The sequence below is a fragment of the Telopea speciosissima genome, chromosome 3, assembly GCF_018873765.1.
Source record: "Telopea speciosissima isolate NSW1024214 ecotype Mountain lineage chromosome 3, Tspe_v1, whole genome shotgun sequence".
Classification (NCBI taxonomy): Eukaryota; Viridiplantae; Streptophyta; class Magnoliopsida; order Proteales; family Proteaceae; genus Telopea; species Telopea speciosissima.
In genome coordinates, this window is record NC_057918.1 from 68,552,904 (window position 1) to 68,575,874 (window position 22,971).

The window sequence follows — 22,971 nt, forward strand, 5'->3', positions numbered from 1 at the left end:
GTTTTGTTCTTTTTGTTGATGTATGTATCCTTATAGTTGATAGAAAATCTCAGACATATATTAGCTAACAGGTCTAGAATTACTAAATCAGTAAGTAAACTTAATAGAACAAACACTAATTTTTCTTTATCTTTGTTAGTTTTTAGGGAAAGAGAACGCCATCCGATCGTGCAGCGAACATCGCCCTTGTGCCTAGACACAGGGGTGTGTGAAATGACTACCTCACCCCTGGTCATTTCTATCTTTCCATGGGGGTGTACCGGTGTGGGGGTCATTACGTGCTCCCCTGTGTCTAGGTGCAACAGGAGCGTGCGTTGTGTGACTGATGGCATTCTTTATCCCTAGTTTTTAATAGAACAAACATTGATTTCTGTTGTTATTTAAAAATAATAAAAAAAAGGAGAAAAAATGCCACCAGGTCGCGTTGTGGCATGTACCTGTGCCCAAACAAAGCCAAGCGTGAAATGACCACCACACCCTTGCTTTTCCATGGGGGTGGGATGGTCATTTTGCACTTGATTGTGTCTGGACGTAGGTACACGACACAATGCACGGTGTTCCTTTTCCCAAAAAAAAACTAAACAATGTCTCAAAATATTAAAAGGATTGATGTACATCCCAGGAGCACATTGGTGCGGATTACGCCCAGACACATGGGACGAGATGCGACGATCATTTCAACCATTCAGGGGGATAGGCCAGACATTTTGCCTACCCCCATGAGTCTGGGCGCATCCTGCGCTCCCAATGCGGATAACATTTTCCCATATTAAAAATTGGTAAGAGGGTTTTTGAGCCGATTGGACATGGTACACTAGCACCTAATCTCTCTCTCTCTCTCACATATGTTTAAGTCAAAATTTTACTCAATTTAATTCAAAAATCTCTCTCTCTGGTAGTTCTCTAGTGTTTGATAAACCCTCATACCAAAAAAAAAATAAAAATGAAAGTGTTTGATAAACCCCTCGTCACTCTATATTTTTCAATCTTATCCATTTTACATCCTTCGCGGCACTCGGGGATGAGAAGAGATAAATGGCAGGCTTCTTAAGCTATGCATCTCTCCCCCTAAAATTCACCTCCGGAGAAGCTGAAGCTCACTCCTCCTCCTCCTCCTCCTCCTCTTCAATATATTCTCTTAGTTCTCGGAATGTCGTCATTGTCTCTGCCGTTGCTGCTCCCAAGAAGAAGACCAGGAAAAAGAAGTCGTCCAAGAGCGACGATTCTTCTTCTTCCTTATCTTCATCTTCTACTTCAATTTCGACTGCCGAGAAAGGTCTGAGATTCGTTTTCATGGAGGAGCTGATGGAGCGTGCTCGCAGTCGTGATGTCGCCGGCGTTTCTGAAGTCATTTACGACATGATTGCTGCTGGACTCACCCCCGGTCCTCGATCCTTCCATGGCTTGCTTGTCTCCCATGCTCTTAAAGGCGATGCCGAGGGGGCGGTATCTATCTGCATCCATCCTTTCTCATTCCTTCTGCAAATTACCAAAAAAAAATAAATAAATAAAAAAATTGTTCTTATACTGGTGATTGTACTCAAAATACAGATGCAGGCACTTCGAAGGGAGTTGAGTGCTGGCATTCGTCCTTTACACGAAACGTTTCTTGCACTTATTCGATTATTTGGTTCTAAAGGTCATGCTACCAGAGGTTTAGAAATTCTTGCGGCAATGGAAAAGTTAAAATTTGACATCCGACAAGCTTGGCTAGTTCTTGTTGGTATGAACTACTAAAATTGTCAACCTATTGTCTTTTAAGCTCCAACAATGTTTTGAAAGGCTGTTCTAAGTTGACCAAGTTGTTGAACCAGAGGAGCTTATCAGAAACAATCATCTGGATGATGCCAATAAAGTTTTCCTGCGAGGTGCTGAAGGTGGACTTCGAGCCACTGATGAATTATATGATCTTCTAATTGAGGTTGATTGTAAAGCTGGAGATCATTCTAATGCTTTAACCATTGCCTATGAAATGGAGGCTGCTGGCCGAATGGCAACCACATTTCATTTCAATTGTCTTCTCAGTGTGCAGGTAAGTCAAATACCACTTTCTGACTGAAAATTCCAGAATTCTGTAGTTTCAATGTTAGCATGTGGTCTGCTTCAGCTATCTTTACTGGACTGTCTGAGATGCTGGTTGATGCTGCCTACATGAGCACTTGCTAATTGCTAATAATAGTTTTATTTCTGGTGAATGAAATTTATCTTCCATATTATTTAGTTGTTGGAATTTGACAAAGGTGTCATCATAGAAAAATGGATAAAAGCCAGATTGAGTCAAGTAGATCACAAGCATGCCTTAAAACGACTGTTTGTTCCTTCCAGAAGGCTTCTACAGGGTCAGAAAATTTACCTAGCATAAAACTAGCCTAGGGAAGCTGATTGGAGTGGATCGCTATGCAAAGGGTGATCTTGTTCGATGTGGAGTATCCAGAATGGAACAAAACAAAATGAACAAATCATCACGGAAATGCAGATCATATTAGAAGTATAAAAATAAAAATAAATACGAAGACTGAAGGAAACAAGGATAGTTTTGTTATAGTATTTAGGAATTTTGGGTAGGTTTCTGGTCCCTGGAGTGATCATAACATACTGGAAATGATACTACTATGAACAAATGGTGTTGTCAACTGTTATGATTCCTTACACCCCAAAAAAAAAAAAACTGTTATGTTACCCTCATCTCACTCATTTCACCAAGTGACCACAACCAAACATGTCAACCACAAAATATGCAGATATTAGAGGTAAAAGCCACTATATACAAATCCACACTTCATAAAAAAGTTCTACAAAACATTGACTTCTGAAACTGAATCTTGTATATTTCTTTGTTATTAGCTTTGTGAAAGCTTGAGCCTTGATTCATGAAACTCATCTTGTAATATTGGAACATATCAAATGTAAGGAAGCTTGACGGGAAAACTATTGTGATTACTAAGCTTCATATCCCATAGAGACCTAACAATACTTTGCTGGTGCTCAGTATTTTCTCCTCCCCAACCCTCCCCCAAAACCAGTGCAACCAAGGTTCTGACTTTAGTAGTTAGTGTCTTAACCAAGTTTGAGCTGTTTTATCTGAAGACTTCTGTATGAACTTGAAACTAAGTATAAAAAAGTCAACACCTCTCCATTTACAGACATTTTTTAAGGTAATAAATAGCTGGATGGAAGCATCCACATGGATTGTTAAAACTGACGTTTCATAGAATAAATCCTAATTAGAATCAAGCTAGAATAGGAAGCTAATGCAAGAGTCGACCTCGAACTGGGGAGAAACCAGTGAGAGATCGATTGTAGCCAGGATCACCATGATAAGGAACAAATTAAATAACTAAAACTCTTGTTTTTTTATTGTTGTTTTTCTATTACATATGAATGGAGGACATAAAGGAGAAGAAGATAAAGGGGGTAGGGGATGGGCTATCTCAGTCCTGGGTCTCTCACCCACAGCTATCCCATCTGTTGAACAGGGAATGTTCTCCCATAACCGATGACAAGCATGGCCTCAAAATTCTATTATTCAATTCTGATTCAAGTACAACTGATGGGGCCTATATATAGCTTGGCCTATCCTTCACAAAATAGAAAGTTGAAAATTAGAAAGTAACAAAAAAGGAAACTACTATAAGCCTCTTACAAGAGAATATTGAGGCTTGTACGCCAAGTAATCTGATACTTGACTAAGTAAGACTTAACTAAGTAAACTGAAATAAAATTAGCAAGTAAACAAAAATAGAACTTAAGTAAATAGTAACTAACTAAATCAGCAATAAAATCCGCCTTCTCTTGCTGTCTTCAGTGGGGCCCACAGAATCTCAAATATTTGCTTGGATTTCCTTCCCATACAAGGCTTATGAACCCACAAGACTGTTCACGTGAACAGTAGTTCGGGTACTGTTCATGTGAACAGTAAACTTTTTTTGTTTTTTGTTTTTTTGAAGTCTTTTTGTCTTGTTCGTCATGTTTCTCTCTGGGCTGGGGCTGCCTTAGGTGATGCTCCAGTAAACCAATAAAAACTTGCCACATCATCAGACCAGGCTGCCTCTCACAGCAGTCGAATCCACAACCTTGCTGGGCTGGTTTTGGGGCTTGTTGCTGCGGGTACATATGGACTTGAGATCTACATTAGAAGCAGTTCCACTTTCTTATCAGTGAAGTTTTGGGGTGTTATTTCCTCTTGTTGTCCAAAATTTATTGACGTCTTGTTTGATACCATGTTATCAAAACCAGAATTTGGTGAATGCTTGAATGATCGATTGTGATCAGCCAAGCCCCTTTATTTATAACTCTTAATAACATAATTACATGACAAAAATAACCCTGCCATAGCCGACATAGCTAGGCAGTACACAAAACAACTTAAATCATAAATTAAAACACCCAAAAGACCAGAATACCCCCCACGGTATTCTGGTTTACATTATTCAACAGTTTTCAAATTCTCTTACTATATGTGGTAATAAAAAGTTTCTTAAAGCCTTGCATCAATTTTCATTTACAGTTGTAAGTGGGTTATTCCAGGCTTTTAGTTGCAAAGTTAAGCTAGTTTTCACATATAGCACCATCTAAATCATACCATATTCTTTCTTTCATGTAGGCTACTTGTGGAATACCAGAGATAGCTTTTGCAACATTTGAGAACATGGAATATGGAGAAGGTTTACTATTTCCTTTCAAACTTTTGCGCATAAGATCTACTAGTGTTTTTGAACTTTGTTTTCAGTTGTAGAGAGTTAAAGAAAAATTCCTTTCGCCTGTTTCTGTATTGAAAGCTTTCGCAGTCCATGAAATACAGAAGTATGTGAAAAAGGCATTCAGGTTTTCTATATGCCCTCAGTCAGTTGGTATACAAATAATGGGGTTATGCGATAACATGTAAAGAACGTTTATAAATAGTCTTCCATGTACCTTGAAAACTTTTCACAATGTAGACGTAAAGATTGAGGTTAGGCATACCATGTGCTGTGTTAGCCCAGGAAGAGTAAGGTTTTCAGGCTGTGCCTCTACGCCTTCACCTTAAATAACACTTCCATGTCAACAACTTCTCCATAAGTATCCTTGTTACAGAACATTTGAGGTATTCACTTTTATAATCCTAATTACTATTTTGTATGGCAGACTATATGAAACCTAATACAGAGACATATAATTGGGTGATTCAGGCATATACCAGGGCTGAATCATATGATCGGTAATATCTATTGCATTAACTGTTTAATACTTTTACCAGTCTGATTGATTATTTCATTGATTTTTGCTCGAAAATCTTCCTGTTGGTTTTTCTTTTTTTATGCTTGAAATGTTAAAATTTAACCCCCCCTGTTGAGTGTGTTAATGATCTTAGATTTTCAGTCTTGGTTTATCTAATTAATGTGCAAACAATTCTATGTAGATATGACTTATTGTATTTAGACTTTGAAAGTTCTCTGTGAAGCAAATGGAGTGATAGGATCATAGTACTTTAATTAGTATAGGAATTTGAACTCCAAATAGTTGTAATGATCTAGATATTCTGCTTCATTGAAGGCTATTTTGGTATCTGTTTTTTAATATCAGTATGTTGTATAATAAAAATACAAGGATATCTTATCTACTTTAATTGCACACAGAGACCAAAAGAGAAAAAAAATAAAGTGAGAAGGATAAATAAATTCTGGTTGTGGTTGCTGATATTTTACTAGTCTATTATGCCAATCAGATCCAACAGTATTCTTTATCTTATATTCAACAGTTCTTTTCTCTGTCGTAACTAATCAAGTATGTACCTAACATATATGCATGGTTGTTGTTCTACTTATGTTCTCTTTCTGTGGGTGGATATATTAATCTGATCGACGTTACCATTGCATGACCTTACATTGCCTGTACAATGACCTGGTCAACCGGTTTATAGGTACTCCTGGAATTGTTTACTAGTTTGTCAGTTAATAAATGGAATGAATGACTCATGACCTCATACATAAGCATAAGCCACTACCCCTTATTAAATGGTAAAAAATAACTAGTAAGTCAAGATCAATTCATATAAATAAACTTGTTATACAATAAAAGTTAACCTATCAAGCTGCACAACAGTGAATGAATTGATCAAATACCGTCCTCGGACTCATTAATGGAATTATATTGATGGCTTTGAACTCTCTAAACTGGAGGATTGTTGATCGTGATTCAATGATTTAGTTTTACCGTCCCTCAATGGATCCCTGGAACAGGGTTTCTCTATTCTGGAAATGGACACTTGAGTTTGTCCTCATGCCTGGATGGAAATTTATATGACTGTTGTCTAACATTCTATTTTAAGGTCTTTTACCTTTTATATGTAACTTATTTCTCTGAAGAGTAACTTATTTAGCAGAACCACTGACCTTCACTGCACTGGAGCCTTTTTTTTGGCTCCCATCGAAGTTCTGTTTGAATTATCTTTAAACTCTTATGTACCTTCATCAATATCCTAATAATAGGTATATAAACAAATCTAGAGATTGGCCAACTTTACTTTTTATCAGTGCTATTCTTCAACCAAAGAACAAAAGCCTTTTCTACCACTTGATCAACTTTATACTCTTGATCATGTGTGTAATAAATCCAGAACTTAAGAAACCAGAATCTAAAGAAGAAGATGGGAGAAGGGGCTGTGCAATAGAATGGAATAGTCTATCGCACCAGCCAAACTTAATTTATATTCACTAAAAAGGATTACATAATGAAATAAAATTCTTAAGTTAGATAGGCCTAAAGCCTAATCACAATAGGGACCTAAATTCTAATTACAATGGGAAAGATAAGAAATAAGAAGAAACTAAACTACTTAGATAATTATTCACCCAAAAAAAAAAAATCCTATTTAGATAAGAATATAATCCCATGGTATAGAGGTCCATGGACACCCATGGACCTCCAACTGAGACATACACTAACAATCTGCTGTAGCTTAATGCAATTGAATCTTAAGCCAACAGGATACTTGCCTTCACAAAATATATAAAGCCATGGGAATTTCATTTTCTTACCAGTGCTCACACGTTTTTTGCTAAGATATGCACTTATATTTGTTTAGTAATGAGAACAAATAAGCATCATTGGCCATTCTTGGTTCAATCATATATGGTAGTTATTGGGGATTCATACTTTTACAGGTATTCTACCTGGAAAATCTTAATATCTTCATTTTGTTAATGATTTGTTCATGACTTCAGGGTTCAAGATGTAGCAGAATTACTTGGCATGATGGTTGAAGATCATAAACGTTTGCAACCCAATGTAAAAACATATGCGTAAGCACAATCCACGTCCATTGAGGATAAAATAGTTTCCTTTGTCAAAATATATTGTGGCTATTGGAAATTTTGGTACTGCATGGTAAAAAGTAAGAACCACTGTCCAAATTTAGTGATTTAGTAACATTTCCATCAAGTATGCTACATTGATTTAGTTTCATTTTCTATACGACAATGTACAAGATTAGTGTTGCTTCTGTAGCATAGATCGAAATTGGAGTTTTCAATACTCAATCTACCACCTCCTAATTTTTGTCTCTTTTTTTCTTTCAAAAAACTAACTGTTATCTTTCTGAGGTTAAAATAGTTTTTAGATGTTGTCAATAAATAGAGTTGAACTGCAAAACAGGATTCATGTAGCCAACCCATTCAGTTTCGTAAGGCTTAATGAGTTGAGTTATCTACTGCCTTACTACCTAATGAATATAATACTTTTCTAAACAGGTTGCTGGTTGAATGCTTTACCAAGTATTGCGTTGTACGAGAGGCTATCCGGCATTTTCGTGCCCTTAAGAACTTTGAAGGGGGAACAAAAGTACTACATAATGAAGGAAACTTTGATGATCCACTTTCTTTGTATCTCCGGGCTTTATGTCGGGAAGGTATGTATATTGGCTTTATTATGTTCAAAGAAATTATTTCCTCTTCTTTTTTTTTCTTTTTTTTCTTTTTTTTTTCTGTCCATCTCTTTACACACTAATCAATTAACATAAGCACCCCCTTGGCAACCAAAGAATAAGTAAAATGCTTTCCAGTCATCTAAATTTATTGAGGATATGGAGTTCTTTTGTTTTAGATGAAATTCTACATATATCACTTAAGTTTTTCTGAACTTCAAATACCCATCCGAAAAATAAAAAGGGGATGAGGGGTACAGGTTCTGTGGCTGCAGTTGACTAGAGAACTTGGTTGTAAACATGAAGGCCTGATTATATAAGTTAAGCATCACTTCCAATAATAGCAATTGTTTGATCATAGTTTGAGCCATTGAAATGTAAAATGCATCCAAGTCTATAATAACTCTGGTACAAATCAATGAAGCCTTAATATCTATAGGATTCTTTTAAATTATTTTTTTTGGGGGTGTGTTCCAGTATTTGGTAAACATCCAAGAGTTTTAGTTTTGTGACTTGAACCTCTATCATGCTCATTATTATTTTATAAACATGTCTATACAATGGTCAACTGGCAACCATCAACAGGAAGTGAAAACCTCCTTCATACTTTTTGTTAAGAAAAACAAGTTTTGTTTTTCAATCACTGATTTTGTGGTCTGTAATTTCAAGCAGAAGTAACCTAACATATGGAAAATATTTGGGAGTTGGGACCTATAATCTTCACTGCAGAATTTAGTTAATTTGGAACTTTGATTCACCATGACCTTATGATTAAGATATCATTGTGTGCCCAAAGAAATGGCAAACATTCCACATTGAATGCAATCTAAATTTTTTTCATAGTTTTCAAATGTCTCCATCACTCCAGGGAGTTTATCTCACTTTGATGTTCTATTTCTGTTTGTTATGGTATGACCCTGCCCTTTTTGAGTGGAAAAGCTTACATAGGATTCACAACCATCTACTTACAGAATTTTTGGTATCTGCAACTTCTGCAAGAAAAGAAATTTTATCAAGTACAAAAATCTGTACAGCATAATTTTAAAAAAAAATAAAAAACATTTGATTATGTAGTGGACAAAAATATATATACATATGTTTCGCGGACCTCAGCGCAATGGTAAGGTTGCTCCATTGCGACCTAGTGTATCGGGTTCGAGTCGTGACACAGCCTCTCCGTGAAGCAGGGGTAAGTACGCGCAGGGGTAAGGCTGCGTACATTATGACCCTCCCCAGAACCCGCAGTGGTGGGAGCCTCGTGCATTGGGTATGACCCTTTATGTATGTTTACGTAAAGATCATTTGTAGTGGCAGTATGTAAAGAACATTTGTACAGGCAACAGAATGACTAGTTCTCTTTATAAACAATCTGGTAGTTTAAAGCAGTTCCAATCAGGATTCTACCCACTCTGTTGGATGTCTTCTCCTCCTTTAGCACTTACATTTGATTTGTTGCTGAACTGGTCTATCTATGTTCTGAACCAGGTAGAATTGTTGAGTTGCTTGAAGCTTTAGAAGTTATGGCTAAAGATAATCAACCCATTCCATCTAGAGCCATGATATTGAGCAGAAAATACAGGACATTAGTTAGCTCATGGATTGAACCTCTGCAAGAAGAAGCTGAACTTGGACATGAGATCGATTACATTGCCAGGTTTGCCTCATTTACTCTTACTAGTTCTAGTAGATAATAATCATTCTCCAGTCTTGGTGTTCTAATGTACTTGTTAAGTTAATTAAGTCATTTACTTTGGTGCACTGAAAATTTCACGTTCTCTTGATGCTTGGGTTTCTGATTAATACAGTTTTACAGTGAGCGCAGTGTTTCTCTGTATACCAAAAACTAATGGCTAGTGTATTTGTACCATTTTTGCTCTAAGCTAGTTGCTTAACACTGGACAGTTTAGTGCAGCATAATTTTACTGCTGTATCTGTTTCATCAACTCAAGTGGTGGCACAGGAAAGCACTTTTCCTTCTTTCATTCTCCCTCTCTAATTTTTTTAGAAGGGTAAGATACTATAGATAATATCCAATTTTTGCTAAACATAAGTTATATGAACCATACAAGATTTTTAGGTGCGACTCATGTACAAAACATATATGAATGATGGAGTATGAGTTAGCAATAGCACTTCATCCCCTCCTTAGCATACAGAAAGTGATCCTGTTGAGTTATTTGACTTATAAGAGGATTGACACCCAAGAGAATGGATCTCTGTAAATCTTCCTTTGGACATTTTCCTCAGTGTGGTACATATATTCAAAATCTGCTTGTTCCTCTCCTTCCTAGCACACCAGCAGATTGCAGAGGGAACTTGGTTCCATTATGTTGCCTACTCTTGCTGAAATCATTACCTGGTCATCCCTTGGGAGGCTCTAAACACCTTAAGGAGTTCCTCACTCATCGTCAAACAGCCACAAGGAGGAATTCAACTTGCCAAAGCAGAGGGACAGTGCATGAGAAGATGGATCACATATTTCATCTCCTTCTTGCACAGGGAATAAACATATTTGTCATGATTCTCTTCGGTGCCACCAGGTGGTCCACTGTAATTTTTATTGAATAAGACTGCCCACATATATTAAAAGAGCGTCCCAGTGCACGAGGCTCCCACTACTGCAGGGTCTGGGAGGGGCAAATGTACGCAACCTTACCCTCTGCTTTGCAGGAGAGGATGTTTCCAAATTTTGAACCCACAACCAACAGGTTGCAATAGTGCAACTCAACCTTTGCGCCAAGGCTGCCACATATATTTAAAATAAAAATAGAGAACACAGTGTTTTGAGAAGATGTGAGAACCCTGGCCTAGTTGGTTGCTATACTTTTTCCTGCAGGCCTGAACCAAAGGAATGTTTCTGTGGTTCTTGATTTTCTTGTTGGCAAACTAGTGTCGCTAAGTTTTTTGTGATTGACTCTTATGCTGAAGTGAAGTCTGATTATTCCCAGGTACGTAGCAGAGGGGGGTCTTACAGGTGAGCGCAAACGGTGGGTACCACGTAGAGGGAAAACTCCTCTAGATCCTGATGCCCTTGGATTTATTTACTCAAACCCAATGGAAACCTCTTTCAAGCAGCGTTGTCTTGAGGATTGGAAGATACACCATCGCAAGCTACTGAAGACCCTTCGGAATGAAGGACCTGCAGCCCTTGGGAATGCATCTGAATTTGATTATCTCAGAGTAGAGGAGAGGTTAAAGAAGTTTATCAAGGGTCCTGAACAAAATGTTTTAAAGCCTAAGGCTGCTAGTAAGATGATTGTCTCTGAGTTGAAGGAAGAGTTAGAAGCACAAGGCTTGCCTATTGATGGAACTAGAAATGTGCTTTACCAGCGGGTGCAAAAAGCAAGAAGAATAAATCGTTCACGTGGTCGGCCTCTTTGGGTTCCTCCTGTGGAAGAGGAAGAAGAGGAGGTTAATAGCTCTGTCCCGACCATTGTGTCAATCTTGGTTCTTGTGTATTTTCACTTTTAAGTTACATATTCATAGTTTTATCTCATGAGTTAAATTTGACATTCTGTGGTGTATTCTCTTTCCTTCGTGTGCCAAAACTGAAGGTCTCTCTTTTTTTTTCGGAGTTATTTTAACGTTATTCTTCTTGCAGATTGACGAGGAGTTGGATGAATTAATTTCACGGATTAAATTGGAAGAGGGAAATACAGAGTTTTGGAAGCGTCGTTTTCTTGGAGAAGGCATCAATGGTGACCATGGCAAGCAACCTGAACCAGTGAACTTGGAACTTCAAGATATGTCAGATGATGCTGATACTTCTGATGAAGCTGATGCTTTTGATGATGCTGATGTTGTGGAGGATGTCGCCAAAGAGGTTGAAGACGAAGAGGCCGATGAAGAGGAAGAGGAAGTTGAGCAGACTGAGAACCAAGTGGGGGACAGGGTTAAGGACAAGGAAGTAGAAGCTGCTAAGCCTCCTCAAATGATTGGTGTCCAGTTGCTGAAAGATTCTGATGAAACAACTGCCACATCAAGCAAATCAAAAAAGAAAGTTTCCCGAAATCGAATGCAGGTCTGAAATTGGATTATCCACCCTTTAATACTTTTTTATGTAATTTTTCGTTGGAATATAGAAGCTTTAAGAAATATTTTCCACTGCATCATGTTTTTATTTTGCTTTAGGTAATATCATAGGTTAAAATTTTCGTTTTTATGTGCAAGCATCCAGCATCCAAGCAGACTTGAGAGGTTTAAGAGTCAGACACTTTCAAAACGCTTTGCTTCACAGTCAAATGGTTGTAAGATCTAAATGTGTAATGTAGTCCTAGGTTTGAATAGTCAGAATAGGAGCCAAATAACCAGGATCTGCTAAGAACAGGGTAGTTCGGCTAGGTCAAAATAGGAGTTTGTGGTCAAATTAGGGTTAGGGTTAGGTCAAGTTGATGTAGGGGATTCTTCCAGTGAAGTTTACGTTAAGTTTTAATGGAGGGAAGTGTGCTGGAATGAATCGGCAGCAAGGTTAGGGTTAGGGTTTGGGTTTTTGAAAGAGAAGATGGATTTCTAGGATGTAGGATGATCAATTTGGAATGGGACTTGGATCGATTTTTCCTTAATATGAGAGGAGAATTCGATCAAGTTATGATGTGATTTGGATGGCTCTGTAGCCTGGTTTGGTCTTGGGAAAATTGAAAACAAAAGGGGGGCGGGAATCTAGGGTTTGGGTGTATGGAAGGTAAGAAGAAGAATGGTAGGGGGTTGGGGATGTTCCAACTTACTGTTGTTGCAGAGTTTATTGGACGGCAGTTTGAGTGAATGAGAATCCCTGCATAAAAATCAGAATCTGAACGAAGAATGAGCCAAGAGAACAATCACGAACCACCTGGACTTCACACCGCAAGGTGTCGATTGGATCAAACACCAATCCCACCAACCTTGATCAAACACAAGACAAAAATCTTCAATGGAGAAGAAGAGCAGAAAAAAGCTTTTCATTAATCAAAATTCGTGTTCAATGCTTGCCCCCCTTACAACCTTGTATAAAAGACTCAAACATAAACTCCTACACTTAAAAGGAAAGGCCTAACCCAATCCTTAACCTATTGGGTAACTTAAACTGACTAAATAACAAAGGAAATAGACTCAAAATATGGCTGGACTTATAAAGTCCTAATTCAGCCCAACTTACATTACAATTAAATAGTCACATGACCACTTAACCAAGTCACATGATCACTTAAGTGATCACATGACCACTTAACCAAGTCAGGATCGCTTAAGTGATCGCATGACCACTAATTACATAAAAATAAAACTAAGGAATTAAAACAGCTAATCCCGTATGCGACCCTATTACTCATACTTTAGGTCCATAAAAATGACCTATTACATTGGAAACCCATGGGATCAAAGGCCCAACATGTATATAACCCAACCCTAGACTTATTCCTAATAAAACAAGCTTATTTTCGTGATGAATCTGCATCAATGTGATTCCGATTGAACAACGAAATAACTTTGATTTTCATGCTGTAGCCTGTAAGTTTTTGTAAAAACAAGGAAAAAGATCAAAGAAAAAATAGCAGAAGAGAGGTAGGGAAAATAATAGCTGGGTATCCACCTAGTTCTCCATCTCCATTACAAATCCATTCAGCTTAAATGAAGTGAATTAGTTGCTGTAAAGTCATCAATTCATTGAGAAAAAAATAACTTGGTACAGCCCTATACATTGATGTAAACATACTCTAACCGAAAGTAGGGGATCATATAGTTTAGGATAAATATACCTCAAAGTAGCTGTTGAAAGCTGAAATATAGATTGACTTGTTTGGCATTGGTTCTGACAGAATTTGCTCATATAAATCTGGGTCTTTTCTTGAGGTGGAGGTCTTCCCTTGTTCCTGGGGCCTTCTGGTTTGGTTGTTAATTTTTAATATAGCCCATGCAATCAGGTCAGGTATGCTAGTGCCGTCAAAAGAAATTACATGTCAGACCAATGTCTCATTTTGCAATTGGAATTCCCATTATATGAAATTGAACCTCACTTTTTTCCCCCTAAGTCATTGTCTGAATGACTGATTAAGCACTGATTAAATAACATCAACCTCTAGTATAGAAATAGACTGGTTTTTCTCCTACAAGGTTTCTTCAAAACCTAAGCTCTCACATTATACAGGATGATGATGATGACGATGACTGGTTTCCTGAAGACTTACATGAGGCATTTAAGGTGATGAGAGAGAGAAGAATTTTTGATGTTTCAGACATGTATACCATAGCTGATGCATGGGGTTGGACGTGGGAGAGAGAACTGAAGAACAGGCCTCCTCAGAAATGGTCACAAGAATGGGAAGTTGAGTTGGCTATCAAAGTAATGCAGAAGGCATGTACTTTTCTTTTCTTTTTTCTTACTGCTTTCTTGTATCAAAATTATGTTTTCACTGCTGCATAATTTTCATAATATTTCGTATCTCGTCTTCTATTGTCACTGTTCTTTTATTTATTTATTTTAGTTGTTTTTGCTTTAAATCAATAACTAAAGCAAACTAAGCTCAAAGCATATCTGAGCTGTACTTGAGGATAGCAGCATTCAAGAACAAGATCAAAAGATATCCCCAATGCAATAACCACACTCAAAGCTCCATATCAAAACAACATTGAAAGCCCAGTCAATTCAAACAGAAAAGATGCCCACCAAGCAATTCTAGCATTCACCTTGTATTCATTCTCAAAACTAGGTGATCCAACTAGGGAGTTGATACACTCGGGATCAGTCAGATTTATGGTCGGGTTGCCCATTTGACTTGTTGGCGATGATTTGGTTTTGACTAATAATTACTCGGATAAGTCATTTCTTAACTCAGGGATTCAAATCATGAGTCAGATGATATTCACTTTTTAACTCAGTGATTCAGTTCAATGGGTCAGATAATATACTCATTTCTTGCATGTTAATAACTGTTTTTTCACTTCACATTATTTCATGAGTTAATTCGCCTCAATAACCAGGTCCACACAAATTGGTAGGTGCTTGAGTGGATCTTATCTTTCATGTTGTAAATACTGATTAGATGTTTACAACCTTTCCTTTTTATACTTCAGTCTTGAACCTCTCTTTCATTGACTTGTTTACTTTGTTCATAGTGGTTCATGTCTAACTATGAGCTAATAAATAAAGCTTCTTTATCTTTACCGATCAAGCTTCTTTAAGTCCTAGATGTTTAATTTCATCATTGCACAAAGAGAAGCATTGACTTTAAAGATTAGTTATCAATATCATTTAGGCCTGGGAAATTTTGGTTTAATTGGTGGACCGATGTGCTGGGATACTATTTCATTTCATTTTAGATTTTCTAAGTTTTCAGTATCTTTTGGCCTTCTTCGAATTTTTTGGATTTTATTTTAGTCCTGATTTCGATCATGATCCAAGGCTTCCTTTTTTTTTGGGGGGGGGTGGTTTGGGGGGAGGTTAGAGCTGAGCCCAACTGAGCCTACTTTGTTTGACTCAGGTTACAAACACGACCAATTTCTAATAGTTTTCTGCTAACTTGGGCTCAATACTTAAATATTAAGTGGTGATTTCTTTTAGAATGAACTATGTTGGAAGTAAGCTATCTATGTGCATCTATGTCTGCACATATTCATTGTATATAAACACCGAAATTTCCAAACATTCATTATGTCCCCAAACTGAAATGCCAGCCGAATTGAAATTTACAATGTACTCTTAGTATGAGTTACAAACTTATGGAGATACATTATGGTATGTCAGGTGATTGAATTGGGTGGAACACCAACTATTGGGGATTGTGCCATGATACTGCGTGCAGCCATTAGAGCTCCACTCCCTTCAGCTTTATTGAAAATCTTGCAAACGACACACAGTCTGGGTTATGTTTTTGGGAGGTAAGATCAGCTTTCTTAGAGATGCCTTAAATCAATCATAAGCTGCCTCATCCTTCAAATTGAAATACCAATATCTTTCTATTTCTTTGTTTGGCTGCAGCCCTTTGTATGATGAAATCATCTTGTTATGTCTTGATCTTGGTGAACTCGATGCAGCCATAGCAATTGTTGCAGACATGGAGACCTCTGGAATCACAGTCCCTGACCAAACCCTGGACAGGGTGCTTTCTGCTAAGCAGGGTACTGATGCTGCTGTCGATGGTGAATCATTGTAGTTGGGATATCGCAACACCCATCAATTCTAGTTTTGTCTGATATGTCACTTGGTCCTGAGTTGCATATCTCCATGCAGTATGTCAATTTGGTAGTTTTAAGTGAAATTCATATAGATTTACCAGTCATTCCCAAATATTTAGCCTTCTCTTATCATTTTGTTTTGGAAAATGATCAGCCATGGGATGATGGAACTTTCATCCTTCCACATATATGGAGCCAGGGATAACCCATTACAGTAGTCTGTCCAAAATTGAGTTTGTCAAATTGCTAAGGTCATGTTTGGTGATTTTTTTTTGTACAGAAAAATAATTCTGATGCAATTACCTTTTGTAAATTATTTCTTCGCAAAGCTCTGATATGGAGGATATCATTTGGAGTATGCTAGTAAAGCGTTTCTTTTCTTTTCATTTAAAAAAAAAAAAAAAAAAAAAATCTTAGGGTTACTAGCATTTCTTTGGACAATTCATAATTGGTTGCATATTTACCTAACACTGTTGCTTGAACTACTAAAGATTTAGTTTAAGGTTGCTAGTTCAGATTGAAACGTGAAGGGAAACAGAGGTGGAGCCTCGATTTGAACTAAACTTGCAACCCTAGGGTTTGAGAATTTTGGACAATCATAAACTTCTAAAGTTGGCGACCTTGGAGTCCTAATTTCCACTGATGAAGTTGCAGTTGAGGTGTTGCAACTTTTTTTGCTAAAATTGCACCAAGCTGTGACTTTGACCGATTCAAAGATTAAAAGAAATTTTGTCTGTGCATTATTTAGGGTACTTTTAGGCACTTGCGGTGAGGGAGAGTTCTACTTCAGATTCAGGCAAGAAACTGCTGCCGGGTCGTGTGGCTCCTGCACCAGCACAAGGGCTAGTGAGAGCGTGCACATAAACATTGACATGGAACAGATTTTTGATTTCACAGGGGATGGGATAGTAATTTTGCACATTCCTATTTCTGTTCACAGGAGCCACACAACAGCTTTCTTTTACCCTAGTCATTAATACTGGGTGAATGTTTCCTTTGTGAACACTTTGTCCATGCCACCCATCTACTCATCGTTGAAGTTTTAGATTACGAGGTTGCATAATGAAGATCATAGTTTCTCTAAATCTAAACGTTTTAAGTATGTTGGAAGATAATGTAATAAAGCTGCTCATCAAGCGGCAAGGTTTGCATGAAACAAAGAAAGCACCTGGATTGAATGGACTCCACCATGCCTGAACCCAGTGCTTGCCGAAGACGGATTTGCAAGTTTATATTGAGAAACATGGACACTTTGCATCTTTCATCAAGAGCACAGATCTTGGCTAGGCAATTGTTAAAGCTGATATAGGTGTATTCTAAGATCAGTTTATCTCCCAAGTCTGTGTTTGTTATGTCCAGCCCCTTTGCTTTGGTCTAGTGATTATGCTAGACATTTCCATGTGTTATTGATCATCCTATGTGACTGTAACCTCATTATTTGTTGCAACAAAATATCCATATCCCAAAAAAAAAAAAAATAAAGAGATTAGAAATCACCATCATCAATGCTAGATTGAATTGCATCACCAACGAGATGCCAATTCTAGAGAATTTTCTTCCAAGCCCAAGATACATCATTAGGGCAAAGTGGCAGTCCAAAGTGGCCGGTCTCTGAAGGTCTGGGAGATGTAAATATACACGTAAGGGGTGTTTGTTCTTTGCCCAGGAGAGGAGGGTGCACTAGCATCTCCTACTCAGTCTTTCCTTCAGGCAAAGAGGCCATTTCATGTGAGGAGAGAGACAGACAGTTCTGTTAAATGGCCCACCACATTGACTTAACCATCAGAACCGAATGCTAAACATAGTGAACAATTTCTTGCTTTCTAAGAAAACCCTCAATACAATTAATAAAGCTGGAATTGCTTGGGGGAGGGGGGGAAGGGGACAAGGTATTACCAGTGGAATTTTGCTTGGGTAGGAGTTGGGAGACCATGGCTCTCTCTAACAGGCTCACCAACTGAAAAATTTGTGTGAATCAAATAACCATCTCATTGTGCAATCAGACAGCTACAATGAACAGTTAACCAATTATTTATTTATTTTTTTTTTCAATTTTCCCATATTGTCATAGCAGGAGTTACCATCTCATGGTGCAACTAGACAGCTACAATGACAGTTAAAAATATTTAAAGGCTAATTCATACTCTTTTCTTTTAACCACTTAGAAATTTGATATAGAAATGCAGCTTCAGGCAGCAAGGGAAGCGAGAGTGGTTTAAGGGCGTTGATGAAAGCCATTGAGAGAATCATACTAGCCAAAACCATTATGATCCAAGCCAATGAATTTATTTCAAAGCTGACCAGCGGAATAAGACCTGTGCTCAGTTTCTGTGCTTCTCCCAGCCTGTCATAAAAATCGGTCACAGTTAAGAAATTATAAAATGCAGTTATTGTGTAAAAGCACCCTGCCGGTCATGATCTTTCATGCTCTGGTTTAGTTCAAGACCTCCACTATCCACAGCAAATCCTAAGAACAAGAAAATTCCAGAATTCAATAAGCTGCAGCAAAGTTCAGACTTCTCCCAGAAGCAACTTGGAGGATACAATCTAGGAATAATAAAGCCTGCCTTCAGGAACATCACAAGATAATCCTTATGATTATTAAAGGACGCGAAGAAATTATTTCTCCATAAGTACCGAACTGACCAACCAAGCAACCACAACTTACTGGAACAAATTCTGCCGTTTATTTGCCTTTCCGACGCTTAGTACTGGCACAGTCGGGGCAATACCACTTCCCTTTGGGGGGATCTTTCAGTCCAACACAGCCATAATGGAACCACTCTATCTTGCACTGTCGGAAGGTAACACAAAATCTGAATTTTAGATTACAGAAAAATAACATCAAAGGGAAAAACCAACACACAGAAAAAAAGAAAAAAAAAAGGGATAGTCATGTATACATCTGGGTTATCACATGCAATCATCTCCCCAAAGCTGATTTGGTTGCAATAACAGTATGTTGGTTCATTTGGATCTACTGGCAAGTCTAAATCCATGCTTGGTGGATCTGCTGCCACCGTCGCCGCTGCAGCTGAGCGTGTCCTGCAGAGATAAGAGGCCAGTGAACTAATATATCTAATAAGCCCATGAAATTAAACATGCGTGAGTGAAATAAAGAGCTTTCAAATGGGTGTTATACCTGAAAGTGCAAACTAGGTTACGGGTTTCAGATAAATGGAGGAATCAAACTATTATGACACTACCAAATTGGATATGGAAATACAAGTATCATCATGTTGAGAAAATATTAGTACCACAGTACCAGTCCTAAATGTAATTGCATTTTTATCTATTCCCTGTATTTTCACATTTTTGCATTTATTTATCCCCCTAAATATTTAAACGCTTTGCATCTATATCTTGACATGAAAAAACAACCATCTATCATCACATTAAACTTCAAAGTTCCAAAATACCATCAACCCTGTGATCCACAAGCATAAAGCATAACAGATTAAACAACATTGCACAACTGTATAACTACCCTGTAATCCAAGATACAAGTCAGCAGATCCATCAGCACTACTACTGAAAATCTTCACCTGTTTGACATTTACATTTAAATTTCATGACAAACAATAGTAACTATTTTTTACTTTCAATAATATTCATAATAATCATGCCAGTAATTGCTTTGTCAAAATAAAGTAATTTCCATATAATTCTAGACCTATTACCTCCCTCAATGATTTATCAACTTCAAATTGTGAATTTAATTCAGGGGTTTGCAAAATGGCAAAATGGCTGTGGCAGTAGAACATCATCCAGCATAATGCATAAAAAACAAACTGGAAAATTGTACCTCGAAAGAAAGGATATTCGACATATAAAAAATAAATGTTTCTGTCAACAGTGACTATGCATAAATTGCATGAAACCTTTGAATGTAAACTAAATGAAAGATAGATACTTCTTACGCCCTCCTTTGCTAGTTTCACTTCCTCTTCCAGATTTTACGTTAATGTCGGAATTCAGTGCAGCAACCCCACCAGCACCAGCAAGATCTCTTTCTGTTACAAGACACAGAACCACACACATAAGGGAACAAAAAAATTCCCAGAGAAGCTACAGAAATAAGGTGGGCTGTTTGTTTTTTGTCACAGGGAGAATTTTCTTACAAAAGAAAGGGATAACATGCATCCAGGCACTAGCTACCAGCTGAATGAAGATTGAACTACCTCTTCTGAGCTCTTCATCAAGTCTCTTCATATATTGATCAAGTTGCTGAACATGCGCATCCACCTGGATCATGATACAAACCACAGTCAGCACAACAAATTAAAGGAAAAAAGTCGATAATTTTCCACTTAAATAGAAGGAATAATTCTGCAAGCAGGAAAAAAAAAGGGGCAAATGATTATGCTCAGCCAATTTCCAAATAAAATGCTACTTCAGAACCTAGAGATAGTTTTCACTTTCACAATCAGACTTCTATCAAACTCTGGAGAAGTAAACAATAGAAATTCAGTTTATAAATCCAAGAGGATCAGTTGCCTGTACAGCTGAATATGTCAAATAACCAATTTTGATACACCTACATATCACAAAATAAGCCTACAACAGAATAATGACACTGCATCCAATGCAATAGTTTGTCTTCATCTTCACATGAATAAAGGACATAATTATTCTTTGCAATATATGCAAGATAAAATCTTTTCTATTGACGAAGGAGAAAAGGGGAATGACAAATCAACAGCACATAAAATGTATAACATGGTCCAAGTCCAACAAAATGATATGGAAATTGTTCTTAGGATTGGCAAACTTAACCCATAGAATTCCTAAGAAGGATGCCTGAAAATGGATAAAACACTCGTCAGATCCACAATTTTCTCCAAGTTGCAGCTCTTATTCTCGAAATCACTCCTTGCATTAGTTCCAAGTAAAAAGATATTAAGCAAAAGGGGTTTATCTAAATTTGTAGTGGGGCTCATCTGAATTTTCTGTCCATAATGTGGAAAAGGGTTATTGTTGGAAACATGGAGTCCACATGAACCAGGTCCAAAAGGACAGTTTCCAATCCCCACAAGAAACTGAAATATATCACTCTTAAGAATCAGAATGACCCACCACGATCAGGTTAGACATAACTTTTATTTTTTTTTTGGTAAATAGGTTAGACATAACTAGGATGACCATTCCGTAGAAAAAGAAAATCTAATGCAGACCAAGTGTTGGGGGGGCAGGGAATAAAGGATTCACATTCGATACAATTACAGAGAAATGTGCACTGCTGCAGTACAAGGCCAATGAGATTGACTGAAGGTGAAATTATTGAATAAGATCATAAGAGTTGCAGTGTGATGTACCAAGTCATAAGCCTGGATCGCCAAGCCAACCTTTTCATCAGCAATCCTGATGCAGTGCTTTTGCTCGTCAAGGGCATCATCTGAGAATCGTATAAGTGAAGTATCCGGTGTGATATTACCAGACTGAACTCCTCTTTTAATATCCTCTATTTCTTGTTCACAACGTAATTCATTTTGACGCTGGCTTTCTGTTCATATTAACAGGAAAACACAGTTTGCCTGAAGAATGAAAAACCGCTCCAAAAGTAAAGGAAAGAAAATAGCAAGATATAAAAACACACAAGGCATGGATAATTCAAAGATGAAGTATCCAAACACCAAAAGAATGTACAGGTTTTAATGTCTAGCGGCCATATGCTTGTACAATTTCTGATTCACTGGATCATTTGTCCATCTGAGAGCTTTAAAATGCTAAAAAGAGATATGACTAGCCTTCGAAAATCCAAAAGGCCAAAAATTCTCAAAGGAAACACTGGTTTTTATAGTAGAAGGAACGAAATATTTGCAGATCTTCTGATTAGTGCATACTTTTCATTCCTTAACTCAGAAGAACCAATAAAATCGATAATAAAAATGGTAATAACAAAGATAAAAAAATAAAATTTTATTTTACATGATATAGAGCATACCTTGCAAACTTTTATCTAAATCACACATCAACGAATACTTTCTCTGCAATATAGTTGGCAATGATTCTAGACCTGAACAAATAACAGTTAATCTATCAAAAATTCAAGGTTAAATAACCATAAGATAAACAGATAAACCCAATTAAAAGTTTCAATCCATTTAATTAAATGAACTGGGCAATCATCTGGACAGTTAATTCGCTTCATTCTAAACATTATCGATAGATAACAAGAACTGGTCGAAAACAACTATAATTTACTATCATCTTCTTTTGTTTCTTATTCGTGGATATCGAGAAATTAGACAAAAATAGCAAAATTGAAGGAGACTTACTGGCTTGGAAGTCTTCGAGGAATGACATTGGAAGAAAAATATAGGGTTTGATCCTCTCGCTTGCAGAGAAAGCACGAGAGAGATTTGTTGATGTGTTCTGCCTTCCCGCCACAAAAGTACCTAACCCTAGAGATTGATTAATAGTGACTAATAGGGGCTAATTTTTTCTTTTTTTTAATTTATTTTATTTGTTTTGTAAAGGGTATTTACTTTCTCCATTTTACCCCTTTGATGTGATTGAGCTGATGCTCAACAGCTTTGGATGATCCTATCCTTTTCAACAAAATGCAGGCTATTTTTGGATGGCAAGAAAAGAAAAGAAATATATTTGTCATTCCACGGGCCTAAGAATTGGTTAATCTTTTGAGGTTGGTGTGGTTTGAGTGATATCATCACTATGAAAAAAAAAATTGACAGAGAGATAGACACATAAAATCATAAATCAATCATTGTATCATCATGATTTTTATCTCATTACGTTTTTTTCTTCTATTTTCTTGGTATCCAAACGTATCCTAAAGGATAGAAAAATGGAGATGAAATTTATGGTCTTAATTAGCTCTAAAACATTTTTTTTTTTTGACAATTCATCGAAAGATCTATTCGATGCAATGATAAGGTTGCTCCATTGTGACTTTGTAGTCT

General features: G+C 37.2%; 2 protein-coding genes across 10 annotated transcripts; one reads left to right on the top strand and one right to left on the bottom strand.

Annotated features, from left to right (window-relative positions):
- Nucleotides 1-1,007: 1,007 nt before the first annotated feature.
- LOC122656810 lies at nt 1,008-16,084 on the top strand. Of its 2 annotated transcripts, XM_043851473.1 has the most exons (14): nt 1,008-1,446; nt 1,552-1,723; nt 1,815-2,032; nt 4,604-4,664; nt 5,125-5,197; nt 7,203-7,280; nt 7,728-7,885; nt 9,386-9,554; nt 10,849-11,311; nt 11,502-11,921; nt 12,414-12,416; nt 14,022-14,228; nt 15,618-15,751; nt 15,852-16,084. In XM_043851473.1, the coding sequence occupies exons 1-14, from the start codon at nt 1,036-1,038 to the stop codon at nt 16,024-16,026; spliced, it is 2,742 nt and encodes a 913-aa protein (XP_043707408.1). In that variant the 5' UTR covers nt 1,008-1,035; the 3' UTR covers nt 16,027-16,084. The 2 variants fall into 2 exon arrangements, with proteins under 2 accessions (XP_043707408.1, XP_043707409.1); XM_043851474.1 differs by lacking the exon at nt 12,414-12,416 and having other exon boundaries at nt 1,009-1,446.
- A 2,338-nt stretch (nt 16,085-18,422) lies between these two features.
- On the bottom strand, nt 18,423-22,461 carry LOC122653553 (PHD finger protein ING1). 8 transcript variants are annotated; one of them, XR_006331831.1, is made up of 9 exons: nt 22,327-22,461; nt 21,993-22,064; nt 21,364-21,551; nt 20,230-20,293; nt 19,962-20,061; nt 18,952-19,093; nt 18,707-18,842; nt 18,616-18,649; nt 18,423-18,515 (listed from the first exon to the last, which is right to left on the bottom strand). XR_006331831.1 is itself a non-coding variant. In XM_043847417.1 (8 exons), exons 1-7 carry the CDS (start codon nt 22,352-22,354, stop codon nt 18,735-18,737), a joined length of 702 nt encoding a protein of 233 aa, XP_043703352.1. In that variant the 5' UTR covers nt 22,355-22,461; the 3' UTR covers nt 18,423-18,515; nt 18,717-18,734. The 8 variants fall into 8 exon arrangements, 7 of the variants coding, with proteins under 7 accessions (XP_043703352.1, XP_043703354.1, XP_043703355.1 ...); XM_043847417.1 differs by lacking the exon at nt 18,616-18,649 and having other exon boundaries at nt 18,717-18,842; XM_043847419.1 differs by lacking the exon at nt 18,616-18,649 and having other exon boundaries at nt 18,423-18,595; nt 18,717-18,842.
- Nucleotides 22,462-22,971: the final 510 nt, after the last annotated feature.